The sequence below is a fragment of the Numenius arquata genome, chromosome 3 (assembly GCF_964106895.1).
Source record: "Numenius arquata chromosome 3, bNumArq3.hap1.1, whole genome shotgun sequence".
Taxonomy (NCBI): domain Eukaryota; kingdom Metazoa; phylum Chordata; class Aves; order Charadriiformes; family Scolopacidae; genus Numenius; species Numenius arquata.
The window spans coordinates 47,689,954-47,714,020 of NC_133578.1; the positions used below are offsets into that span (position 1 = coordinate 47,689,954).

At 38.4% G+C, this 24,067-nt stretch overlaps 1 protein-coding gene across 1 annotated transcript in view; it reads right to left on the reverse strand.

Annotated features, from left to right (window-relative positions):
• Positions 1-2,600: 2,600 nt before the first annotated feature.
• Positions 2,601-24,067, reverse strand: part of SNX16 (sorting nexin 16) — a 31,730-nt gene continuing 10,263 nt past the window's right edge. Inside the window, exons 3-8 of the mRNA XM_074145612.1 lie at positions 23,158-23,244; positions 17,979-18,127; positions 11,953-12,022; positions 5,876-6,012; positions 3,580-3,696; positions 2,601-3,296 (exon numbers count right to left, since the gene is read on the reverse strand). Coding sequence (XP_074001713.1) covers positions 3,191-3,296; positions 3,580-3,696; positions 5,876-6,012; positions 11,953-12,022; positions 17,979-18,127; positions 23,158-23,244 — 666 coding nt within the window. The 3' untranslated portion in view covers positions 2,601-3,190. The remainder of the gene's footprint in view (positions 3,297-3,579; positions 3,697-5,875; positions 6,013-11,952; positions 12,023-17,978; positions 18,128-23,157; positions 23,245-24,067) is intronic.

Genomic DNA, 24,067 nt, shown 5'->3' on the forward strand with positions numbered 1-24,067 from the left:
TCGTGGTTTCGGCCGAATTTACCAAAACCAGACTGACAGATGGCCCTTCCCCCCCCTTCTCTCCCCCCCCCAAAAGAGAGAGAGAGGAGGAGAAAGAGATAAGGAGATTTAGAAGTTTAGAATGAACTAAACTACTTTAATGAAGAATTAATATTAAAATAAAAAATAAAGAAGAAAATAATGAAATAGATACAGTATATACAAAACCGTGTCAAGCTCCCAGGATGACAGTCACGTCACCGGCAGGCACTGGGGAAGTCCCAGACTGGACTCAGCGACGGATGGGAACAGGATTCCAGCTCTGGAGTCAGGAACACAGGGATCAGGATCAAAGGCAGATGAACAGAGTCCTCTCTGGACGTCGGCCATCGCAGGAAGGGGCTGACCCTTTGATCCCTCAGCCTTTATACTGAGCATGGGGCAGATGGGATGGAATACCCCAGTTGGTCAGGTTTGGGTCACCTCTCCTGTCCCCTCCTCCCCACTGATGTGACCCCTTTATGTTTTTTCCATTTCTGACCCTCTAAGGGGGCAAATAAGGAAATTGGCTGCCCTTGGTTGTTACAGCAATAAGTATAAGCAAGGGCCTCCCTGCACACCATCCCTTGGCATGGAGCACAAACATTGGGCTGATCATTCTGAGAAGGAGCAGTTTTCTCCACAATATGCCGTTCATTTCAGAGAGTTAGAAGAGGCCTGCCTAAGATGTAAAGTTACAGAACAGAAAATTGGTTCGGTTTTACTCCAAACCGGGACATTGGTTCACTCTTCTATGACTCCAGTTTGAACACACTTCTGCTGGCTGTGAGGAGCCCGCAATCCCACTGCGAAATTCTCACGAACAAAATAATCGAAAGCTGGCAGCTTCTGTACTAAAACTGCAGCAGCAAGTGAAATGAGGATATACGTGGAAAACAGTATCAGGAAAAAAAAAAATCAATATGGGATAGATTTGGAAACCATCTCCATCAGGATGCTCGAGGCTACCGTGGGTTGCCACCTTGAATTTCTCATGTCCCCTTGGGGGGGGGGGTAACTGTTCATTAACCAATAACATAGGCCAAGTGATACAACACGGCTGCTGAACACATTCGTGTTTTTCAGCTCCATTTAATTAATAAAATCAAGATCCACCTGAACAAAAATATCTACTCACGTCTAAGTAAGTAATATCTTATAAACCTTAAAGGCAGAGCGCATCAAAACTTCCATTCCTTTGCCCGCTCGTGACTAAACTGTAAATTATATCAATGCTTTCTTTAGTGACTAGATTTGCAGATTTACCTGAAGTATTCCTAGCATGTGTGACCCAAGCACCTCATCAAGATTTTAAAAACATTTATAATTGTAAAGATAACACTATTTTAACATACAAAGCTCAACCTTCTCTTCAAAGGTGTGACGTCTGACATTACAGGAATTTTCAATAAGGTGTCAAAACTTTGAGTTCTCTCAACATCTCTGAGGATTCATGCGAAATAGAAAAAAAAAATTAGTTCCTTTTATTTTAATCTTCAACGGAAGTACAGTAAGTTTTTTTTTTTGTGTCTTATTACAGCATTCTCATTTTCACGCAGACAATTTTTGGTACAAAGACAAACAGAACTCAGAGCAAAAGCTGAGTAACTGCAGGAAATCACAGAGGTAAGAAATGTCTCTTTCTAATCGTATTTTTATCCTTCTACTAGACAAGGCATTGAACTTTTTTTTTTTTTTTCCCCTATGATGGAGAAGAGAAGACAGGTGTTTTGTCCATAGTTTTATTTCACCAGGAAGGTTTATATAGTTCTGCAATAAAGGTCATTGTATCACAGTCTGAAGTACAAAGCTCCCTTTGAAAACTCCAGCACAAAGACACTGCATATGGACAACATTAAACAACCATGTGGCTGGCATAGGGCAAAAAAAAAAAAAAAAAAAAAAAAAAAAAAAAGATTAAAACAAAACAGCATTCTTCCTATTGGAAAAGCAGAATAAAACAAGGCACTTTCAGTAAATAAGTGAAGAACAGAAACAAGCTGTATCAAAGATTCCACAGAGCTGACCCAGAGCACTGTAACAAAATTTTACAGTAATGAACAAGTAAAATACAAAAAGGCACTACATAATCCTCTCCCTGCAACTCCTCTTTCTCAACAAATTAGCCAACTGAACTTGGCACAATGGAGTCTTAATTATAAAGTGCATCTCCTGTCTTAATAGGTTTTGAAAAATAGGCTATAGAACATATGGAGCAATATCCCCACATGTACAATATATTGAAACACAAAAACATCGCGACTAGATTCAATCTAGTTATGAACCGTGCAGGAAAAAATATGGCTTCTTTACAAGTCTCTCAATCATCTCCATATAATCTGGACTATTTTTAAACAAACACGAATGCGTAAGCAAGATGGTAAGAGGTAGCGTTCCAAGTAAAAGGCAAACTCACGGGTTTTATTGTTACATGGGTATATAGCAAAGGTATCCCAGATTTTAAAAGCAGCATTACCAAACAGCAGTATTACAGCATGCTAACTTGGGATGAAAATACACAGTGTTTTGGGGGTCTCACTAGTTCCTTCAGCAAAAATGACCTTTTTTTTTTTTTTTTTTTTAAAATGTCCAACTATAATCCCATTTTCTAAGTACTTTGCTCTTGATACTGGAAGTTTTCCTATTGCATTGCATTAAAATTTCCAGAGAAACATTCTTCAACTTTACAACTTAAAAACACCACCTTCTACACTCTTATTAAACATAAGATAAGCCCGTTTTTACTTCAACAAGCATTGATTTATGGCTTTAAGAATATGAAAACACAAATACCAAACAGATGAACACATCAAACGTGTCACGTCAGTGGCGACATATGACATGCTGCTTACACGTGTTTGGTGATTTAATGTGAAGTTTTTGTCACTCCGCTAGGAAAGTCAGCCAAATTGTGTGTGTACGTATCTAAACTTTAGCTGATTTTAGCCCTTATTAGACTTAATATATTAAATATATAAAGGCTAGATAAAAATTGAGATCAAAGCAGCACTGGGTATATTTCTTACGTTAATAATTTGTAAGGATTTCTGTAAACATTCAACGTGTGCATTCTTGCTCTTTGCTGTAAATTCTTTGCAGCTACTACGTGCCCCTGCCCACGGGGTATGTCCCAACCATGAACCTTTCCTGGGTAACAGCAGCAGCTCCTGATCTATTCCTCTTCATCAGCGGTATATGCTACTTCAGCCACTTCAATTTCTGGTACAGAATTTTCAGCAGAGCCACTCCAGCAAGCCTCATGGTTCTCTTTATCTGAGCTGCAATGACAGATCAATTAGCTTTGTCAAACGGAAACTAATACAATTCTCCAGAGTCATTTTACGCCTGCAATCCACAAAACATTTACAAAGCTTGTTCAACTTACCACTTCTTCCAGAGCTAAAATCATCTCTCCCGAAGGCCTTTCTGAAACCATGGGATAGCTACAGAGAGGTGCAATAAAATGCTGAACTCCTCAGCTATTCAGAATTTATCCAAGACCAAACATTTAAAAACATACTTCAAGAAAAACTAAAATATAAGTAAAATAGTAGTATTTACCAGCTGTCCTCACCCAGGGTACCCTGGTCTGCTTCCACTGCAGAAGACTCCACCTCACCACTGCACTCACTTTCTTCTCCTGATATTTGACGAGTCATTTTTCCTGAAGACAAATCCCTACAACAAGTAAGAACAGAGTATCACCAATTCACACAGCAAACCTTTCATTGCTGAAGAGCCATTTGTTTCATTTTAAACTTTACAGTTTCTGGGAACCTATCAATCTCACTCCTACATGCCCCATTTCTTTTATTACTACAAAGATGCAAAGCTTGCACTGGATAGCTATTTAAACACTTCATTTGCTCCAGCTGCACGTTCCTAAACTAAATTCAATCCTCTGGTGGCATCATAATTTAGTAGCTTTACAAAATTAAAGTCCCGGGGGAGTGATTATGACTTCAGGTAAGAAATTACAAGCAGATGATCTAAGCCACACACATCTTGTCGAAATGGCAGAAGGATTATAACCAAAACATAGTCGGAAGGAAGACAGGCAGGATGATAAAAAGATTTCTTCAACAGTTCCCCAAGTTTCTCATTGGAATGTTAGTCATATATTAAGTTTCAGAACAATACATTTTTCCATTAACGATAAAGAGACAGGTGATAATTTTTTATTAACAGCAACATGGGTTGGCAGTCTGACTAGCCTGGCTACAAATGGGAATACGGTCACGTAAAATTATCAGAAAAACCCGCCTTGTTTGCAAAGTATTGCTCTGTGTGGAAATCATACCAACTTAGCACTGAAAGCTGCCACTCGAATTGGAAAGAAAAGCTTGAGAACAATTTTGTGTTGAAAGCGAGACTACTGTATTTCACCCTCTGAACTACTACTGTTTCTACAGTGTTATTTTAATGCATGCATTTTACGTAGCACCTCAGCAGTACTCTCTATTGGCCTGTGTTTGAGCCAAATCCACTATGATATGGCAAGGCCTACAAGTCTGATGCCTCGTCAAATCGCCCCCTCCTACCTCACATGCATTTTAGGTACCCGGCCTTTATAGCGTAAAGGCAGAAGGTGCTTAATTCTTGTTGGGTCATCAGATCAAAATTCCGCTTCAGCAGGACAGACCCGTTTCTTTTGAGTTCAGTTCCCATCAGACAAGCTGAATTTCTTAAACGAGACCACGGGCTTAGCTGGTAACTTTTACAACTTAAAAATCACAGGAGTTATTTTCTATTAAGAATTCAGATACTACTTGGCTGACTTTCAATAATTTTACATGTCTGGGAAACTGGCAGGGTGTTTGTGTGCTTTAAAAAAATAAATAATCTATCTTCAGGGAAAGCACTGAAAAATAAAATCCCTTTTTGCTACTCATGCCTTCTTGTTTTTAGTCACGCAGAATTTCCTATCGTGATGTTTTAGCCAAATGGTAGTCACTTAATTTTGATTGGCTACTTCACTGTTTAAGCCAGTAGTAAGTCATAACTTTCTCCTCAAACAGGGAAAGCATCTTTCACATGTAATTACTTGCCTTCACGAGTAAGTGACGAACTGCATGTGGCATTCAGATCAGAATTTTCAATTCCACTCAAATCCTTTACCAAATCCAGTTCACTTAAACCTTATATCCAAATATGTGATTTGTTAGTCAACCTGGATGTGCCTGGCTCAACAACCCAAGCACTATTAAAATAACTTCTAAAGGGACCATGGGAATTTACGCTTTTGCAAAGGAAACCCCGCAATCACCGACTCAGCAGGTCTGTCAGGACACTCACGAGCCCAACATTATTAACTCCCTTGGGCCTGCTACAAAATTTAGCACACAGGCACCGTAAGTTTTATAATCGAAACTCTACCATTTTTTTCCCCTTAGCTTAAAACGGAGGATCTGCAGCGTCATTCCAGGCGATTGGGAACAAAGTTGAAGACATTAATACAGACATAGAATCGCTTTGTCACTATGCCCCGTCAAAGCTTGGAGTACAGGTGGGATTTTACAACTATTATAAAAAGCAATTTTTCCATTGCTCTCATCTCTAGCGGGGCATTTCACATCTCCAACATTTCAACAGCAGAACGGAATCTTTGCCTTACCTTCACAGGATTAGGAAACATAATCCCAGTTACTTTAGAGGGAAAAAGATAGGACAACACTTCCTCAGTATTAAACAGCAGCTTTTTAGCCAATATATGAGAAAGAGCCTACTGAAAATATTGCTTCATGTGTGGTTACGTGGGGAAAATTCTTTCCAAGAATACTTTGAAAGCTGGTGCTTGTATATAGAGAAAATGCCTTTGTGGAAAGAAACTGCTAAACCCCATAAAATTGCTACATACCTAATTCTTCTCTCAATGGCATCTATATGAAGTTGCTTTTCACTTAGCAATTTCTTCAGCGATTCAACCTCTCGTTGTTTTTCAAGCAGTTCTTTTTGCAGGCGGTAATTTGTTTCCTCCAGAGTTTCACAGAAAGCCTAAAAGACAGATTTCAGAACATCTCCTATTTAACTTCAGTGGGCTGCCTTTATTGGTTTTTCTTTTAGAAATACCAACCTGTGGCAGAACTGTAGCTGCTTTTCTTTGTATTGATTACCAGGAAAAAAAAACACTATATAAACTTAATAAAAAGTTCCATCCTAATAAAACAACGCCGCTTTGCTTTGAACGCTGAATTTATTATGCTAAACTGCGATGCAAACACTTTATCACATCATTCGTTTGTCCCAAAAGAGACTTTAGAAAGAGGTTTCTCTCCTTTGATGCGCAGTCCCTAATTTTGAACCTAATTGGCTATACAGATCATCAGCCAAACTCCCAAATCCCTTTTCTCCTCCTATAAGCTTTGCTTTCACGTGACTTGGAAGCCAATTTCAAAGTATTTAATTATTCCCAAGATGCTAAGAATATCTGCAAAAAGTACATGTTCTTCCCTTACCCAGGACAAAGTTGTACAGTTCTGTACCAAATGGCTGTTAGAAATAGGACAATCATGAGAGTCAGAAAAACAACACAAAACACTCCGAAAAGGTTTAATAAAATGCTAGGAACACTAACTACTCAACCATGGTAAGTATGTTGTGCTGCTCCGCTGAGCATGACGTGTATATATAGTACATCCTGATGAACTTGACAGGGAGCAATCTCAAAACTACTGGAAAGAGCAAGTCTACCAACAGTAACGTGCAATTCTGATTTAATAATTAACATGTTCGCACTAAGTAAGAAACCCAGGTAGGAGGCTTTCTGGGCTTCACGTCACATACAGCTAACCACTAATTCACGGACTCCATTGAATATAAACATTTTATATGAGCTCAGTTAAGAACAATGCTGTTATAACACTATTTTCCCTCAAGTTTTAAAATGGGCTACAAACATCAAGAAGATACTAGTCTTTCCTTTAACTGAAGCAGACTTACAACTTTCTGGAGCCCTCAATATAGAAAGGACATGGACCTGATGGAGCGGGTCCAGAAGAGGGCCACCAAAATGATCAGGGGGCTGAAGCACCTCTCCTATGAGGACAGACTGAGGGAGCTGGGGTTGTTCAGCCTGGAGAAGAGGAGGCTCCGGGGAGACCTCATAGCGGCCTTCCAGCACCTGAGGGGGGGCTACAGGAAGGCTGGGGAGGGTCTGTTTACAAAGGCCTGCAGTGACAGGACGAGGGGCAATGGTTTTAAGCTGGAGAAGGGGAGATTTAGATTGGATATTAGGAAAAAGTTCTTTACCATGAGGGTGGTGGAACACTGGAATAGGTTGCCCAGGGAGGTGGTTGAGGCCCCTTCCCTTGAGATATTCAAGGTGAAGCTCGACGAGGCCCTGGGCAACCTGGTCTAGTTGGGGGTGTCCCTGCTGACTGCGGGGAGGTCGGACTAGATGACCTTTGGAGGTCCCTTCCGGCCTGGACCAATCTACGAATCTATGAACTTCTTTAAAATTGTAGGTTTTCCTGCAATTATGCAATTCAAACAAATGCAGTGTTTTTCAATCCAATAACCATTTTGAATTTTTTTTTGCACTAAGTTTTAATTTATTTTATTGTCTCGGAGAGCAAATTTATCTTGGTTGACAGGCATTGAAGACAAATCACCAGTTAAGCCACAGCTTTATTCACATGTACTAGAGCCGAGCACATGGTATGCAATTAATTCTTCACATGGCATTTTTAGTGATTGCTTTAGCAATCATTGCAGTTAAGCAGCCATCCTGTTTCATCTAAGCCAATTAAGCGAACTCTAGCATGTTTTGTAAAAGTGTTCAGGGTTGCCGGTGTCCTAACTGAAAATTGGCCATTATTTCCTTAAGAATATAATTAAGTTTTATTATTTCTACCTTTAGATTTATGCACATGCAAATTTCCCTATTCACAGAATAACTAAAAGTATCCTGTAGGCGTTTTGAGCTGTTTCATTGCTCTATATGAGAACTGAAAAAAAGTCTTTTGGAAAAATTCCTCTCTAGCTGCCTCCTCTTCCTCAAACTAAACAGTGTGTATCAGTTGCCCAAAGAAAGGAAGTCACTGTTCACAATGAATAAGAAAAGTAGAAAGGTGAACCAAAGCTGAGAAAGACCGATCAGGGAATTGTGTCTAATGAGATATATTGCTCCTTGAAGAACTGGACACCTGGAGTCTGGTACAGTTTCAATACCCAGGTGGGACCAATTTTCCCTCTAAGTTCTGAAAAGGCAACTGAACTAGACCAGCTGGAGGAGAGCTTCACTTCCTTCTTCAGTGTATCAGAGAATCATAGAATCATCTAGGTTGGAAAAGACCCTTGGGATCATTGAGTCCAACCATCAACCCCACTCTACAAAGTTCTTCCCTACACCATATTCCCCAACACCACATCTAAACAACTCTTAAACTCATCCAAGGACGGTGACTCAACCACCTCCCTGGGCAGCCTGTTCCAGTGTCTGACCACTCTCTCTGTGAAGAATTTCTTCCTAATGTCCAGTCTAAACCCACCCTGTTGCAGCTTGAAGCCATTCCTTCTTGTTCTATCACTAATTACCTGTGAGAAGAGACCAGCACCAACCTCTCTACAATGTCCTATCAAGTAGTTGTAGAGTGATGAGGTCTCCCCTCAGCCTCCTCTGCCTCAAACTAAACAGTCCCAGCTCCCTCAATTTTTCTTCGTACGATTTATTCTCCAGGCCCTTCACCAGCTTCGTTGCCCTCCTCTGCACCCGCTACAGCACCTCGATATCTCTCTGGTATTGAGGTGCCCAAAACTGGACACAATACTCCAGGTGTGGCCTCACCAGTGCTGAGCACCGGGGGACAATCACCTCCCTCCTTCTGCTGGTCACAGTGTTTCTAATACAAGCCAGGATGCCATGGGCTTTCTTGGCCACCTGGGCACAGGGACTTAAGGGACAACAGGGAATGGAGGCAGGTCCCTCCTCGGAAGGGCAAGCAAAACCCCTCCCGGCCCCTCTCACCTTCCCAGTTGCATTTACAAAATAGGTCTGGGGCTTTGGAAGTCGAGGGGCAGGTAAATGAGGATGGAGATGAAGACCCATGCAGTGAGCTGCCCAGAGCCAGCCACCCACGGCTTACAACTTCCTCAACAAAGAATAAAAGGAAGGTAATTGTGGTGGGTGACTCCCTTCTGCAGGGAACAGAAGGCCCCATTTGCAGACCGGATCCATCCCACAGAGAAGTCAGCTGCCTCCCTGGGGCCAGGATTAAGGATATACAGAAAATCATGAAACACTATTGGCTGGGAAAGGACCTGTGGAAACAATTACCAACGATATGACAAAAAGGACTGCTTTAGGGAATATTTTGCCTACATTTCTGTGATAAAATTTCTATAAGGCCTAATTGATTTCTAGTGGCGGAGGTACCCGTACTCCGCCCCAAAAAGAGAAACGTTTTGGCAAGTCCTTCTTGAACTGGAATAATAGAATAGGCATAAACCCAATAGACAATACCCATATTTTCCATTATCAGGGAAAACAGTAATAGAAGACTTTTTTTTCAATGCTTTGTATGACAACAATAAGGCGAAACAGAAGCAATTTTTGAGATGCCTTTAAAAACCAACTTCAGGAATAAGTACATGAACAATAGCTCTTGTCCTGTAGTTGGGCACTGTTTACAAAATCAAAGTGAGGGATGGATATAGCTGCTCTCTGATATGTAGGAGTTCGGGATGCTAACAGGCAGGAGCAGTGCAAAAAGGAGGACCACCAACCATGGATTTCAGGTAAGCAGACTTCAAGCTCTTCAGAAATCTGCTTGGAAGAAAGAATCCATGGGAAACCACCCTGGAGAGAAGCGCAGCCCACGAGAGCTAGCTGATATTCAAGGATCACCACCTTCAAGCTCGATAAAGGTCCAGCTTAAGAAACAGAAGTCAAGCAAAGGTTGCAGGAGGCCTGTATGGATGAGCAAGGAACTCCTAACTCAACTCAGATATAAAAAGGAAGCGTACTAGCAGTGGAAGCATGGAGTCCAGGAGTATAGGGCTGCTGTCTGATCTTACAGCGACAGGGTTAAGAAAGTAAAGGCTAACCTGGAGCTGAACGCATTAAGGCATGTGAAAGAAAACAAGAAAGGATTCTATAAGTGCATAATCAACAAAAGGAAGGTTAGGGAAACCATGGACTTACTGGCAAATGGAGTCGGGGAGATCGTGACAAATCACACTGAAAAGGTTAAGGTGTTCAACACAGTGTTCACCAGTCTTGACTGGCAACACCAGCCTTCAGGAACCTCTGCAACCAGAGGGAAAGAGAAAGAAGTGGAAGACAAACTCACCCTCAGTGGAGGAGGACCCGGTCATGGAGCACTTAAAACAAACTGGACATAGATTAAGTCCATGGGCCTGACAGGTTGCACCCATGAGTACTGAGGGAGTTGGCTGATCTCCAGCATGTTGTCCACCAGGACCCCATATCTCATGATTCAAGTATCGTAATCAAAAATAATTGAGCATCTTTCACATAAGAAGCAGATGAGAGAGCTGGGACTCCTCAGTCTGGAGAAGAGAAGGCTCGGGGTGACCCTATCAATGGGTATTTATACCTGATGGGAAGAAATGAAGAAGAGGGAGCCAGGCTCTTCTCAGTAGTGCCCACTGACACAACATGAGACAATGGGCACCAACTGAAAACTGGGAAATTCAATCTAAACACACAAAACCAACTTTTTTACCGGGATGGTGATCAAACACTGGAGCAGGTTGCACAGTGAGGCTGTAAAGTCTCCTCTGTAGATTATTCAAAGCCTGACTAGATGTGGTCCTGGGCAACCCGCAGTACCTGACCTTGCTTGAGCAGGAGGGTTGGACTAGTTGATCTCAAGAGGTCCCTTACAACCCTAACCACTCTGTAATAAGGTGGGGTATCCCTTGAAGACCAGAATTTTATGACAGCTGTCTCTAACAACTTTACATAAATGGTTAATAGCCACAACTGCAACAGCACAGCTATTTATTAATAGTTTGCTTAAATTCTTACGGTGGAAGAATAACCCTGAGGCTTCACCACAATACACGTGATCAAAATCTCTATGAAGGTGGCACTTAAATTTCTTAATTATCTGAGTAACTCCTGTAATTTTTATTGCTTTTCATCAAGTTAAATAGCTATAATGAAAAGTGGTTGTATAGAAATCAAACATGAGCTCGCAACATAAAAAACATACCAAAGCCTTCAGAAGTACATAGTGACGTAACAAGAGACAAGGCACTCCCACTCACACACAAAGCAAATTGGTAAATACAAATTTAGTTGAAGGAGCATCACTTAACATTCATAATTTCTACAGTATTAACAACGTATGTGCAATTATAAAAAATACTGTTACTGTGTACAGCAAGAAAACTATGACCACCTGTTCTAGACAGACTTAATACAGCTCTGCATGTCCTTGAAACCTATTTCTAATAAAATAGGCTGCAGCATACAGTATTATTTGTTCAATGTGCTCACGTGCATATTTAAAGGCTGCTGTTTTACAACACTACTTGACACTACTTATTTCTCTGCAAGAACACTATTTCTTGTGGTCAGAATTAATCCTTTCATTACATTCATAGCAAGAACACTTTACTGCAAGACCTGAAGTCTAAGGCGTACATATTGTGACAGCATGTTGAATGTAAACTATAAAACCTCTCCTTATATTCAGTAGTTGCCTAAAAAATAAGTTTTATCCACTGGTCATATAAGGCAAAAAGGAAGAGATTGTATCTTGGGAGAGGGATGAAGTACAGCAGTCAAAGATTATCAGTGTGCACCATTATTCGACTGTGTCAGTTTTACAAATACATCCATTTGCAAATATTTTGGAAAGAACAGAAATAACTGTTTCATTCCATACCATTCAGCAGATTTTACAATATTCTAACAACAACTACTGCCTTTTGCATTCTCCTTTTATCATATTCCATAGCACTTACCCTGCTCTCTTCTAGACTGTCAAAAGGACCTGGAGGATCATCCAGACAAAGGAATTCTCTCACTGCAAGACTTTACCAAACAAGAGAGTGAATTACTTGAAGTACAAAAAAAGCAACAACACTTAAATATGATCATACGAGGGCAATATTTCTTTAAGGGACACAAACATCTATCCTCAAATTTACTCCCAAAATGTTAACAAACTATTAAATCTGTGTTATATGTGTTAACCATGGACAGTATTTAAAATATGACTTAAGAAATTGCACAGGTACACTGAAGAGTTTTCAAATGGAGAGCAGAACATAATTCAGAACACGATTTTTCAAATCTTCATAGAATTTGTTGGTACGTGACAACTTACAAGCAAGTTTATCACTTTGGTATTGAAGAGGTTTGAAAAATTCTCCTGGTGAAAAATACTTATCAAAAGATGGATGAAAAAGTACGCTGCTTAAATCTATATGCAGATCCCTTCACGAATTATCAGTGGAACTAAGCATGGGTACTGAAACATGCTTACGTGTCTCCATTTTGCTAAGCTCATAATCCACTGACATGGTATATAGTGTTTATATCTACAGTGTATGTTTATATATAGATAAAAAAGAATAAGTTATAAAAGAATACGGAGTGACAAGATTAGTGTGCCATGCATATACTACATTGAAATGTATGTTCAGAAATGCTAACTAATGCATTCAACTTAAAATTGTTTAAAATTGTGCAACAGTTGTCATCCCCCCCCCCTTTGATTGTTTTGCAAAGGTCAGAAGAGGGAAGTGTGTGTGTGGTTTATTACAGGTTGCTTTGAGCATCTTGCTCATTCTGTCTTCCAAGTTTAGATCACTTTTCAAACTCTTCAACATGTCCAAACTTGTCCCTTAAACTCTTCAACATGTCCAAACTTGTCTCTTCGCCCACCTTTCTAAGACTTTCCTGCTCTGTCGCATTCATTCTTCTATAAATAACCTCCAATCACAATACTGTATTCACAATTAATTAGCAAGTAGTAACTTCTTAGCAATTCTGTGCTTGCACTCTCTACTCTAAGTCTCTAAGTCATCTCCTACTGCAATGAATGCAAAAAAAAAAAAAGGATTATACCATCACTTTTAGTTTTAGAAAGGCTCTAAAGAATATAGATCTAAAAATACATTAAACCTTTATTTTGTTGTTGGCTTTTTGTAAGCCTGCTTTCCAGTCTTTATTGCACATGTGAAGATACAGATGGGTTTTTTTGGTGAGTGGTTGGTGAGCATTCTTGTCTTGGTATCTTCTTTCACCTCATCATCCTTAACACCAACCTGAAAAAAATTCTTCTATCATAATAATCATTCCTTTCCTCACTTAATCTATGTGACAAATGCGATAAAACCTTCCTTTTTCAAGCCCTCTCCACTGTTTTACATTAATCAGTGATCTGCGCAAGTCAGAGCCTAAACCTGTACTATTAAAACAGCTTCTCCCACGTATACAAATAAATAATAAAAATAGTCTGCTACTTAAAACAAGATTATCACTCCAATTGGCACAAAAAATGAAAGACAGTAAACAAGTCATTAGTTAAATTATTAGAAAAAATAACCTCCAACCAAATGAAAAATTATTCAGGCATATAATGTATCTTTTCAAGAAGAGCAGGGTTGGTTTTTTCCTCTCTAGTTTAATCTGCTTGAAGTGACCCTTTTCCAACATGATGCTCAAGTCCATTTTTTTTCATGGGTGAATTGTTCCTTTCATAAAGATTCTGAATGAACTCACATATGCCCTAATGCAGAAGAATTCATTACGTGGAAACACTTCCACCCACCATTTTCCTTCAATATCTTCATCTTTAATTCACATAGCTCAATTCAAACATTTAATTATTTAATTTCTACATTTAGCTAGTCATTTTATTGTGTTATTAAAAGGCAACATTACAATGGCATAACATGCAGTAACGCCTGTGAGTGAAAAGGAAATGTCCAGAAAAATAAATGCGCAAAAATATCCAGTTTACATATATCACTACTTACCTCAGGTCAACCCCCTTTTTTTGTTGTTTTCCCTACAGCTGCTGGCAGAAAACTGTGTCTTTTTCTACTGTTTTCAAAACTTTGTGAAACTGAAAGCTGTAGATGCATTATTTTATACGAGGAGGTCACTGAATTTTTTTTTCACTGAATTTTTTTTTTTTTTAGAGTTGGAAGGGACCACAGAGATCATCTAGTCCAACTCCCCTGCTGAAGCAGGATTGCCCAGAGCATGTCAGAGCATGTTACTCAGGACTGCATCCAGGCGGGTCTTGAAGATCTCCAAAGAAGGGGACTCCGCACCCTCCCTGGGCAGCCTGTTCCAGGGCTCTGGCACCCTCACCGTGAAGAAGTTTTTTCTCATATTTGAGTGGAACCTCCTATGTTCCAGCTTGTGCCCGTTGCCCCTCATCCTCTTACTGGGAACCACTGAAAAGAGTCTGGCTCCCTCCTCCTTCAACCCACCCTTTAGATACTTGTAAGCATTGATAAGGTCTCCCCTCAGCCTTCTCTTCTCCAGGCTAAAGAGTCCCAGCTCTCTCAGCCTTTCCTCATCAGGGAGATGCTCCAATCCCTTAATAATCTTCGTTGCCCTTCGCTGGACTCTTTCCAGTAGTTCCCTGTCTCTCTTGAACTGGGGAGCCCAGAACTGGGTGCAGTATTCCAGAAACTTAAAGCCATAGGTCACCAAAACCATTGTTTCTGTATGTAAAATATGCACCTGATGGCATAAACATTTATTTGCAGATTCTTGAGAGCCTGCTTTGCCTTTGCTCTCCCCTCCATGTCTTACAGTCCTTCCTTTAATTTAACAAATAGGATAAAAATTCTGCCTTACAAGTATGATAGAAATCTTCTGCATCAATTAAGAAGAGCTGCAAGGAGCAGCACTGCATGTGGGGATCCCTGATGAAACTCAACTGAGTTTCTTTTAAGCTGCTTCTTACACAGGGTGGAGGCAGAGGAGCGCTGTGTCATCTATATAAAGCCCGCTGACGCTTCCGTTCAGCAGGTTGAACTTCTTTCTCCCACTTTGTGGGTTGCAGGAAACTTTCTGGAACACATCAGACTCTGTGGGTGGATTTCAATTTGGTCTTTCACCGAAATGTTTAATCCAAGGCAAAAATATGACAAGAAATCCATAAAAAGCAGACAGTAAATTTAGTCACCTGCACAGCAGCCTACATTTTATCTTTAAACTACTTCGTGAATCTAATTTTATTAAAAAAAATAGGTCTACTAAATGAGGTCACCTATCCCTCATGGGCAAATTTCCCACTGTCAATACGTCTCTATGACAGTACAGTGTGTAAAGAGAAATGAAACAGACGTCTCTAGAAGAAAAAAAAAAAAAAAAAAAGGCTCATTTGATTTTGGTGCAACCCAAGCAGTTTGACTTATTTGCAAAACCGTAGAAAAGTAAATGGTGAGCTTTTAAGGAGAAAGCAGGGTCAGGTGCTCACCACTGCTCAGGTAAGGTGCAAATATTAAATTTCCATTAATAGCAAATGTTATTCTAATAAGTGGGTAAAAAAAAAAAAAAAAAAAAATCAGACAGATGAAATCTCCCTAGTTTTGGTCACTTCCTGAGGAATCCAGACCTTCCACAGATATAAAAATTAGAACATAATCTGAACCAATAGGTTATAAAGTTTTCTAATAAACTTAATCTTCATACAGAGCCTTCCACAGCCAAGATCAGAGTTTCCCTCAAAACCACATTTCAGTTAACTATTCTAAACCAAAATACAAATTGATTCCACAAACATTTAAAGATCCTTTTGTATCTGATGAGTGATGCAGTCTGGAAGTTATGTTTTGGGTTTATTTTTCCTTAAATTATGACAAATGCTATTTTGTCCAACATGGACCATCATCAAGATACAAACAAGCTAGCTGAAATACCAAACTAGGTGCAACTCCACGAAGCATAGCGCCTATTCAAGCAGACTAAAGGTCCATCCAGTCCACCATTCTGTCTCCAGCAGCATAACATAAGTGACATTTAGAGAATAATTCCCTTCTTTTTTGGGGCACACCTATTATTGTGTAATTTAATAATCAGGAAGTTCTTAAACTTCTCAGCCACATATTTCACCCATATAATCACATTTAATAGTCACCGACAGGGAAACTCACAGGTTGATCCCAATCTCCTTTTGAAACCATTTCAGCTTTCTGTCTCTGACATCTCCCAACAAAGCCTCGCAACTCAAGAGTGACATAGTGAGAGATGACTATGAATCATCCAGATATTAACATTCTTTACTCACCCTCCCTATCCCCTTCATGATTTCATACGCCCAGTTTAGCCAGTCCTTTCCCAAGATGACAGACTAAAGGGAACCCAACTCTTCTTACAGAGAAGTGTGTCTGTAGCTTCATCTGTTCTTGCTCGCCTTCTCTGTAATTTTAGCAGACCCTCTTTTGAAACTGAATGCTTTGTTTTAGCATGGGACTATGTGGAAGTGCAATTCAGATTCCCACAGCAATCACTTTTCTTTTTTTCTTTTCAAGTTCCTCTTCAACAGTTTTGATGCAACTTTTTCACCATTGCTGAATACTGAACCGATTCAGAAAACTGTATCAATACCGATAGTTATTTTCCAGGTTGGAAAAAACAACAGAGCTTGTGATTCTGTATGTACTTTTATGTAATTTTGCATTTCATGACATGAAATTTAATGTTATTCACTCAGCGTCTCGGGATCCTTCTACAACACTTCATGATCTCATTGGTCCTTCCCTTTCACAGATATTAACATTGGTCTCCGTAACTGCGGTCCAGCAGTCCACATATAATACCCCTAAATTTCCATCAATCCTTTTCCCCTTGCCTTTCAACCATTTTATATGAGCTCCCTCATAACTCCTTGTTAGATAGATTTCCCTCTGCAAAAGATATTATTGCTTTTCCAAGGATTATTTTTATTTACCTGCATAAAAACACTGTGGGTTTTTCATTACAAGCAGTACCAAAAGTCAGACTGACTAATCTCTAGCTCCCAGACATAATTTGCCTCCAACACTCACATGCTTTATAAAGATGTGCCAAATGTAATAGCCATTATACTAAAAAGCAAACTAGATATGAGGATTATATAGTCTCACACCACAGGTCAACAGTTTTACATTTTAGTTCCTTTACAATTCTTGAGGAAATGCTGTTTGCTCTATAGAATTTCTTACTCTTCATTTTTAATGAAGTTTCAGGTGAATACAGCTCCTCAGACTTATTGCTGTACCAAAGATTCTGAGGAATCTCACAACTTTATTTCTGGTGTTGGGAAAGGTTTTTAGAACTAACTGCTCTGCCTCTAGCAACTTGCTTGCCTATATTAAAATGATTTTACATTGTATTTGCCAGAATTATGTTCTACTCATCTTCCAGGTTTGGAAGAATCTTCCACTTTGTATGAAAGAAAGACACTGTTCAAAGAGACTTCTGCACTTTGTTGCTTAAACACAGTGTGCTTTTTAGACTCCTAAGCCTTTTTTGATTTGTAATTTACATGTATTCATGTAAAGCAATCTATAAAGGTACTTCTATTACTATCACGTAATGTAAATTAAAAACCTTTAATTTAATACACATTTTAAGAACTAATCACATAACAGAGCAGGCACTTTCCATTACTGGAGCCCAATATTTAATCTCAATATAAATTAACAATATTTCAATTCTGCATTCAGCACACAGAAGTAAAGTTTTAGGAGTAAACATGGGATGCGCCTAATATTTTAAATATTACAGTTTTTAGTTAGTGGTTAACCATGTACGATTCAAAATACTCAAAATACTGTGATTCCCTGTTTTTGCTTAGGTTAAGATAGAACTAATGTAATAGGAAACCAAATAATTCACGTAACGACCAAATATACAACATGAATGTTAATGAAATTCCTTACTATGTTGCTCAAAGATAAACTGCTAGTGTCTAGAAGCCTATATGAGGAGTCTGAATACCAAAAAAATCCCAATCCACAAGCAAAGTTTAATCACGTACCAGTTAGCAATATCTTTGTGAGCTACTAGGTTCTGCAGAAATGCTTGTAGTCCCAACTGTCGATCTTCCAAGAAGTCAGGATTATAATTATCCTTGAACCAGCGCTTTGGTGGAAGAGCCAACCGAAAGCCTGGAAACATATCCTTTAGCTGAAATAAAAATCAAAGCCAAATGAAGAAAACCAAGAAAAAAAGTCTTGATGAAATACTGGATTTGACGCAGGCACTGACTTTACTCAGAATTACAGGATCTTTCTGTCTTCTGTTAAGTTCCAGCACAAGGTAAGTCTCAATCACAAGTACAAACCAAATTATAGTGTAAATTGTGGACACAGTTCTATTACTTGCTGTGCTGCCTCATGCAATAAAACGAATAAAATGACCTCTTAAATTTACTGTACAAAATAGGAATGAAAACCTTTGCTTTGTTGTTTAGTGTTTCTCAGTCTGCTACTTAATGCCTTTGAGTCAGTAAATATAAGAAAATTGTATGGAAGTAAAAAAGTATCAGATGAGTAAGCATTTCAGTGGTGTTCTAAAGTACTTGGGGATAATAAGTACTATATAAATAAAATATATAAAAGCCCATTACAGACCCACAACTCTGCAACTCATCTTTTTTTTGGGGGGGGAGGGAGCTGGCTGAATGAATTGCAACACAGGCCTGAGTCACTTCTAGTAAAGAGTAGTTCCTTGTACACTGAATATTAAAATTTCAATATGCATGGATAGAGCTCAAAGCCTACTACTAACATGCAAAACTGTATTTTTGAGTTACTTAAACAGTACCAGAGTATACTCAACATCAGAAATACCTAGAATTTTTCTTTGAATTCAGAAATAGGCAAGTGAATGGAATCATAAAATTATATAATGATGGACCTGTCCAGGGATACCAATTAAATATTTTTCTAATATGCATGAAAATAAAAAAAAGCCACTTCCATAAAAAATAATGTTTAGATGCCTTTTCTTAGAAGGGATGCTTGACACAAAAGTCTCTAAGAGGATTTACAACCAACAGGAAAAAGCAACCAGGTTTTAGAAAATCTAACGTTACTCCAACTGCCAGAAGAATTGTTTAATCTTTTTCTGAAGACAGGATCAAGCCAGCTTCCGTCAGGGATGTACTGTATAAACCTAAGATATTCATATGAATGTTCCAGTGACAGGGATTCCAGAATCTGCCTCGAAAACAGGTTAGCTCTCAACGTTTACATAGCTGCAAGGTAATTCTTCAGTGAGTGTCTTGATCATTGCACAGCAAAATTTAAGCCTTCTGACAATAAGTTCTATTTATTTAACTGCTCTTTATGGACTCTTGGAAAAGGCTAATGGATAGCTCTTTCAGCAGATTAAGTTTTTAAAAAGTTTAAACAGATACTGTATCTCAGCTAGAATCTCCCTACACAATTAAAGGAAGAACCACGTTAGTGGATCACCCTTGCTCATTTAAGTACCACAGCACAAGAAGGGTGCTTTAACATCACAAGCATGGTATATTCAAATAGCCCATGATAACTACTAGTTTCTTATTTATAAAATGGTTTATTGTCAAAGCCTTGCTCTTTATGCATTTAATTATTTAAGTATACGTTTTCCTCTTACTGAATTTCACCTTGATATTAGCCTCTTCTTGACATTTTTAGTTTATCTTTGGTCATCCAAAGTTCCTTCATCTCTCACCAAGGTATCATTAATACCATGTATGTAAATATCCTTTATGCTCCATAACCCCTCTTAATAAAATACTGAACAGAAATGAACCCAGAAAAGGTAAAAAAATGAATTCCTGTGTTAGTTGTAGAGAGGATCATAGATAACTGTTGCTGGGAAAGCTTTTCAACCACACAGATTTCTGCTTAATGGTAATTTCACTTGTCTGGTTACGCAGATCACGTAATTTATTTTGAAGGAAAGAGTACGCCTACCTACAGATTACTCCTTTGTGGACGAAGGGAGTATGAGAAAGTTTAGTCTGCTGACAGCAGACTAGTTTTCAACAGCGCAGTCCTGGGGCATTCTTTCTTGAACATTGCTCAAACGCAGCAGGAAAAACTGTGGGTCAGGCAAGTTATGCTGGCTGCGATCGCTTTCTTGAATCCACCTTCTAGATGTCTCCCCCCTACATCATCCATCACCTGCCAGGTGATGGAAGTCACACGAGGCACAGAGAAATGGTTAACTTCCCGATTCTTAAGACTGGCCATTTCACTATTTGTTCAGCATCTTTATCAGCATAGTAATAAACTTTACAAAGTTCTTTTTTCCATCATTTTTGGGACAGGAAAGTATTCTTCACATACTTCTCCAATCCACTAGGAGTTCTTCAACAAAACACACACATCTAGCCAAACATCTGTATTTCAGCCTTTGCTCCTAACCCCTCAAATTCTGTCATGTTCCAAAATCCACTTAGCTTAAGTTTTTTTGTTAACATTACAGCAAAAGACAGTACTTCAGTCCTTGCTGTATCATTCACTATTGGCTTCCCATAGTTTGCTCTCAAGTAATGCATCTGTTATTCTACTGCCTCCTTCCCTTCCTTCTGTCTCTAGTGTTTTATAGAACTTTTACCTATTGCTCTCAGCATCCTGTGACAGTCCATCTTGCATCTTAGCACTTCTGCCTTAGCCTTTAGAAGTCTGTACTACTACTCTTATGCTGGTATCTTTTTTTTTTGCCAATTACTTTTGACTTTGAGATCACTATGTGGCTTCTTGTGCCCAATACTGGCAATACTTCATCTTTCCCTTACATTGGATTACTTGCCATCATCTTCTATTTGTTTTCTTTCAGTAAGTATGGAGTTTCCAGAAACTTTTCCTTGCCTGGAAAGTAGATAGCTTTGACATTCAGAGAACTCATTCCTCACACTTGAAGTATGTTCAGGTCTTCACCTGCAGCTGCACTTACTGATTTCATTCATAAAAGGAGAGTTCATGGTTTTGAGCGTTTTTACTCCTATTTATTTCTATTTTATTAGCTGTTCCTTACTGTAAATATTTCAGAAACTATTGGAAGTCCAAAATACTTTCTAGGATCCTACTGCTATCTATTTTGCCGTATTTATTTTCATTTAGAGTTCATGGCACATAAAGAATGCTGTTATTAAGTTTGCTACCTACTTCTATTAGTTAGCTGAGCTGCATTCATTCTTCCAGTCCTGATTTTATCTTCACAAGCCCCCATTGTGACATTGTCCCTTTTCTCACATGTTCTCTATTTTTAGCCAAAATCCAACTCTCTGTTCAGTTTGGACTTGCGAATAAGTATATGCCTGACACACAGAAAACATATTGCTTTTTTGTCTTTACCTGGTCTTTCTGAAAAGCCATTCCTCCTCTTAATACTTCAAACTGCTTCACATAGCGATCAATTGTTCAATTCCGTTGGCATTTAATACCAAGTTTCTAATACCATTTCAGAGAATGAATAATTTGCCACCAACTTCACGAAGGATGGTGATGAAAAGGATTTATAAGACAGTATATTTCTCTTGTTCATATTGGATTTCTATGAGATAGGGTACAGAAAATCCTGGAAGTATATATGCATGCAACTTCATGTCTGTATTTGTCGTAAGAAAACAAGGAATTGCAAGTGTTGCACCGTGCCTTTCGAACCACTGATGCGTGTGTATAACCATTTACTCTTCAGTTTGTAAGAGGTCATGCTTGTTGTAACACAGAAATGCCACCTCCAGGAACTGAAATGTACTGTAATTCTGAAGCTTCTAGAGAATTACAGAATAGTAACAAGGTAAAAGTTTAGATGTATACTGAAAGATGAAAAAGATTCAGTCAGTGGCACAAGGGAAAAATAAAGTTCTTCCTCTTAAACAGAAATCCTAATACCCATAAATCATTTTAAAAGCCAAACATTGCAGTCAAATCTTTGACAGGAAAGACTAAGGACTTCACTTGTAAAATCTAAATATCTGTTTTGTGGCATTTTAGTTTCTGAAACTACTGATCAGCACACTAAAAGTCGATGCATGTAAGCCACTTCTTGGCCTATACCTGACATAGCTGACCAAAACGCAAACTGTTGTATGACTTGACTTCTGAAATTTGAGTTGAAATCCCCAGAACATCATCATCTCAAAAGAATTTAGGCTTTTGCCAATACCAAGGCATTCCTCAATTTAGGATAGATTGAATTAAAACACAGGAATTTCTTCAGAAAGGAATCCTTAAACTAATTCACATTCAACGATCTGTGGTAGTTTTAGAGCACACCGATGTTTTAAAGGTAACCTAAAAGACACTTAAATGGGTCAAACCAAGAACCCGGAGAAATATACAAATTCAAGCCAATATTAAACATTTCAGCAGAATTAAGTTCTTAGTTGTTTAGGCACTTTGATCCAAGGAGAACAAAAGGTATACCAAAAATCCCTTACTATGGGTAAAAAATAGGGAGTGTTAAAAAGCTGCAAGCTCGAACGTGAAGGAACACAGTAGAAGAAAACTCTCACTTGCAGTGAAAGATTATTCTTAGGAGTGGAGAGTAGGACAAAGTGTAATTGGTTTTTTACTTTAATGCTTCCATAAAAATAATGGTAAATGAGATAGCCAAACGGTATTTACCCATTAAAAAACCTTGTGTTTTTTAGAGAAATTACTTGTTTTCAAGTGTTCTAAAAATAGTAAGTTGCTGAACCAGAATGCCTATTTACCTGGCGTCTCTGTCTTCAGCTTTAAACATATAATATTTCACAATTAACTTCAAAGACACTGAAAATAACTGAAGACTGACCAACCTATAAAGAATTTATGTTCACGAAACTTCAGTTTTATCACAAAAAAAACCAGAGTCTTTTACACTGAAAAATTATTGGATCATTCCTGCAAAAAGTATGGGCCCCTAGTTCTATTTGCATGCAGGGGATACAACTATTAAAGAGTTAATTTCCTTTATCACATAGATTAGGAATAAATATAAAATATGAAGCACATTAACAACTTCAGACGAAGAAATACCTTCTTTACACTAACTGTAGTTATTTCATGTATCTTTGAAAAAAAATGAGGAAATGGATGTTTTTCATTCATTAATATAGTATGTGTTTTAAATGCAGGCAAAAAAAAAGAGCAAGAAAATAAAAAAGCGACAAAAATGTGAGACACAAAGAAAATGAAACATGAAAGAAGTATTTACCAGTGTAGAATTCTCACCTTGTCATTAAGCCTGGAGAAGTCAGTGTACCGTCTGAAAACCACCCAACTTTCCTCTGGACTTCTTTTTACCAGTATTTTGTATACCTGTGTGGAAAAACAGGAATATCAGAAAAATGTTCAGAACTTCAGGCTGCATTGGCAGGAAGGCTAATATTATCCTTCATTTCTTAATGAAACAAGACTTGTGGATAAGAAAAGAATCCTTAATTGGAAAGTGGGTTTTTTTAAGCTTAATTATCAGTACAAACAGTATAAATTAATTTCAGAATTTAAGGAAGGAGTCTCTATAATTCCTAAATCTAACTATTTTCTGACTGTAAGAAAGGATTTGTGAAACTGCATCCAGATTTCTTCCCCAGCAAAAACCAATTCTGTTATCAAAGAGGTGAGCGAAGTATGTTTTAGTGATCTACTTTAACCTTTGCTGAATTATGGTTTTACTCATCAGTCCTTGAGGCTAATTTGTTTTTAAGATGACTGTAATAATCAGTTACTGAGTGTTATATTGTTTTAGAATGTCTCATCTGACTTGGTTCACAAGGAAAAGTGATGCAGGATAAAAATAACATCCTGCTTCGGTTTCATTTGTCTTGAACATTAGGTTTTGCCTTTCCAGACAGAATACGACCACTTCCCTAGATAACTGCATCAGAACGATTTTACTAGCACTGTAGAACTGAACTAATGGATCCTTTGAATCAAGATTTAGCAAGACAACAGGACAGCAGTACCATTCTCCTATTTAAAAGGAAATGGATAAATAAATAAAACAATAACAACAACAGTAATAATTAAAAAAAAAAATCAATTACCAAAAGGTAATTAAAAACCAAAAGGTCCTTAAAAAAGGAGGACTAATACTCTAACGCCTGAACACAATGAATCTAACAACACAAAATTTTAACTA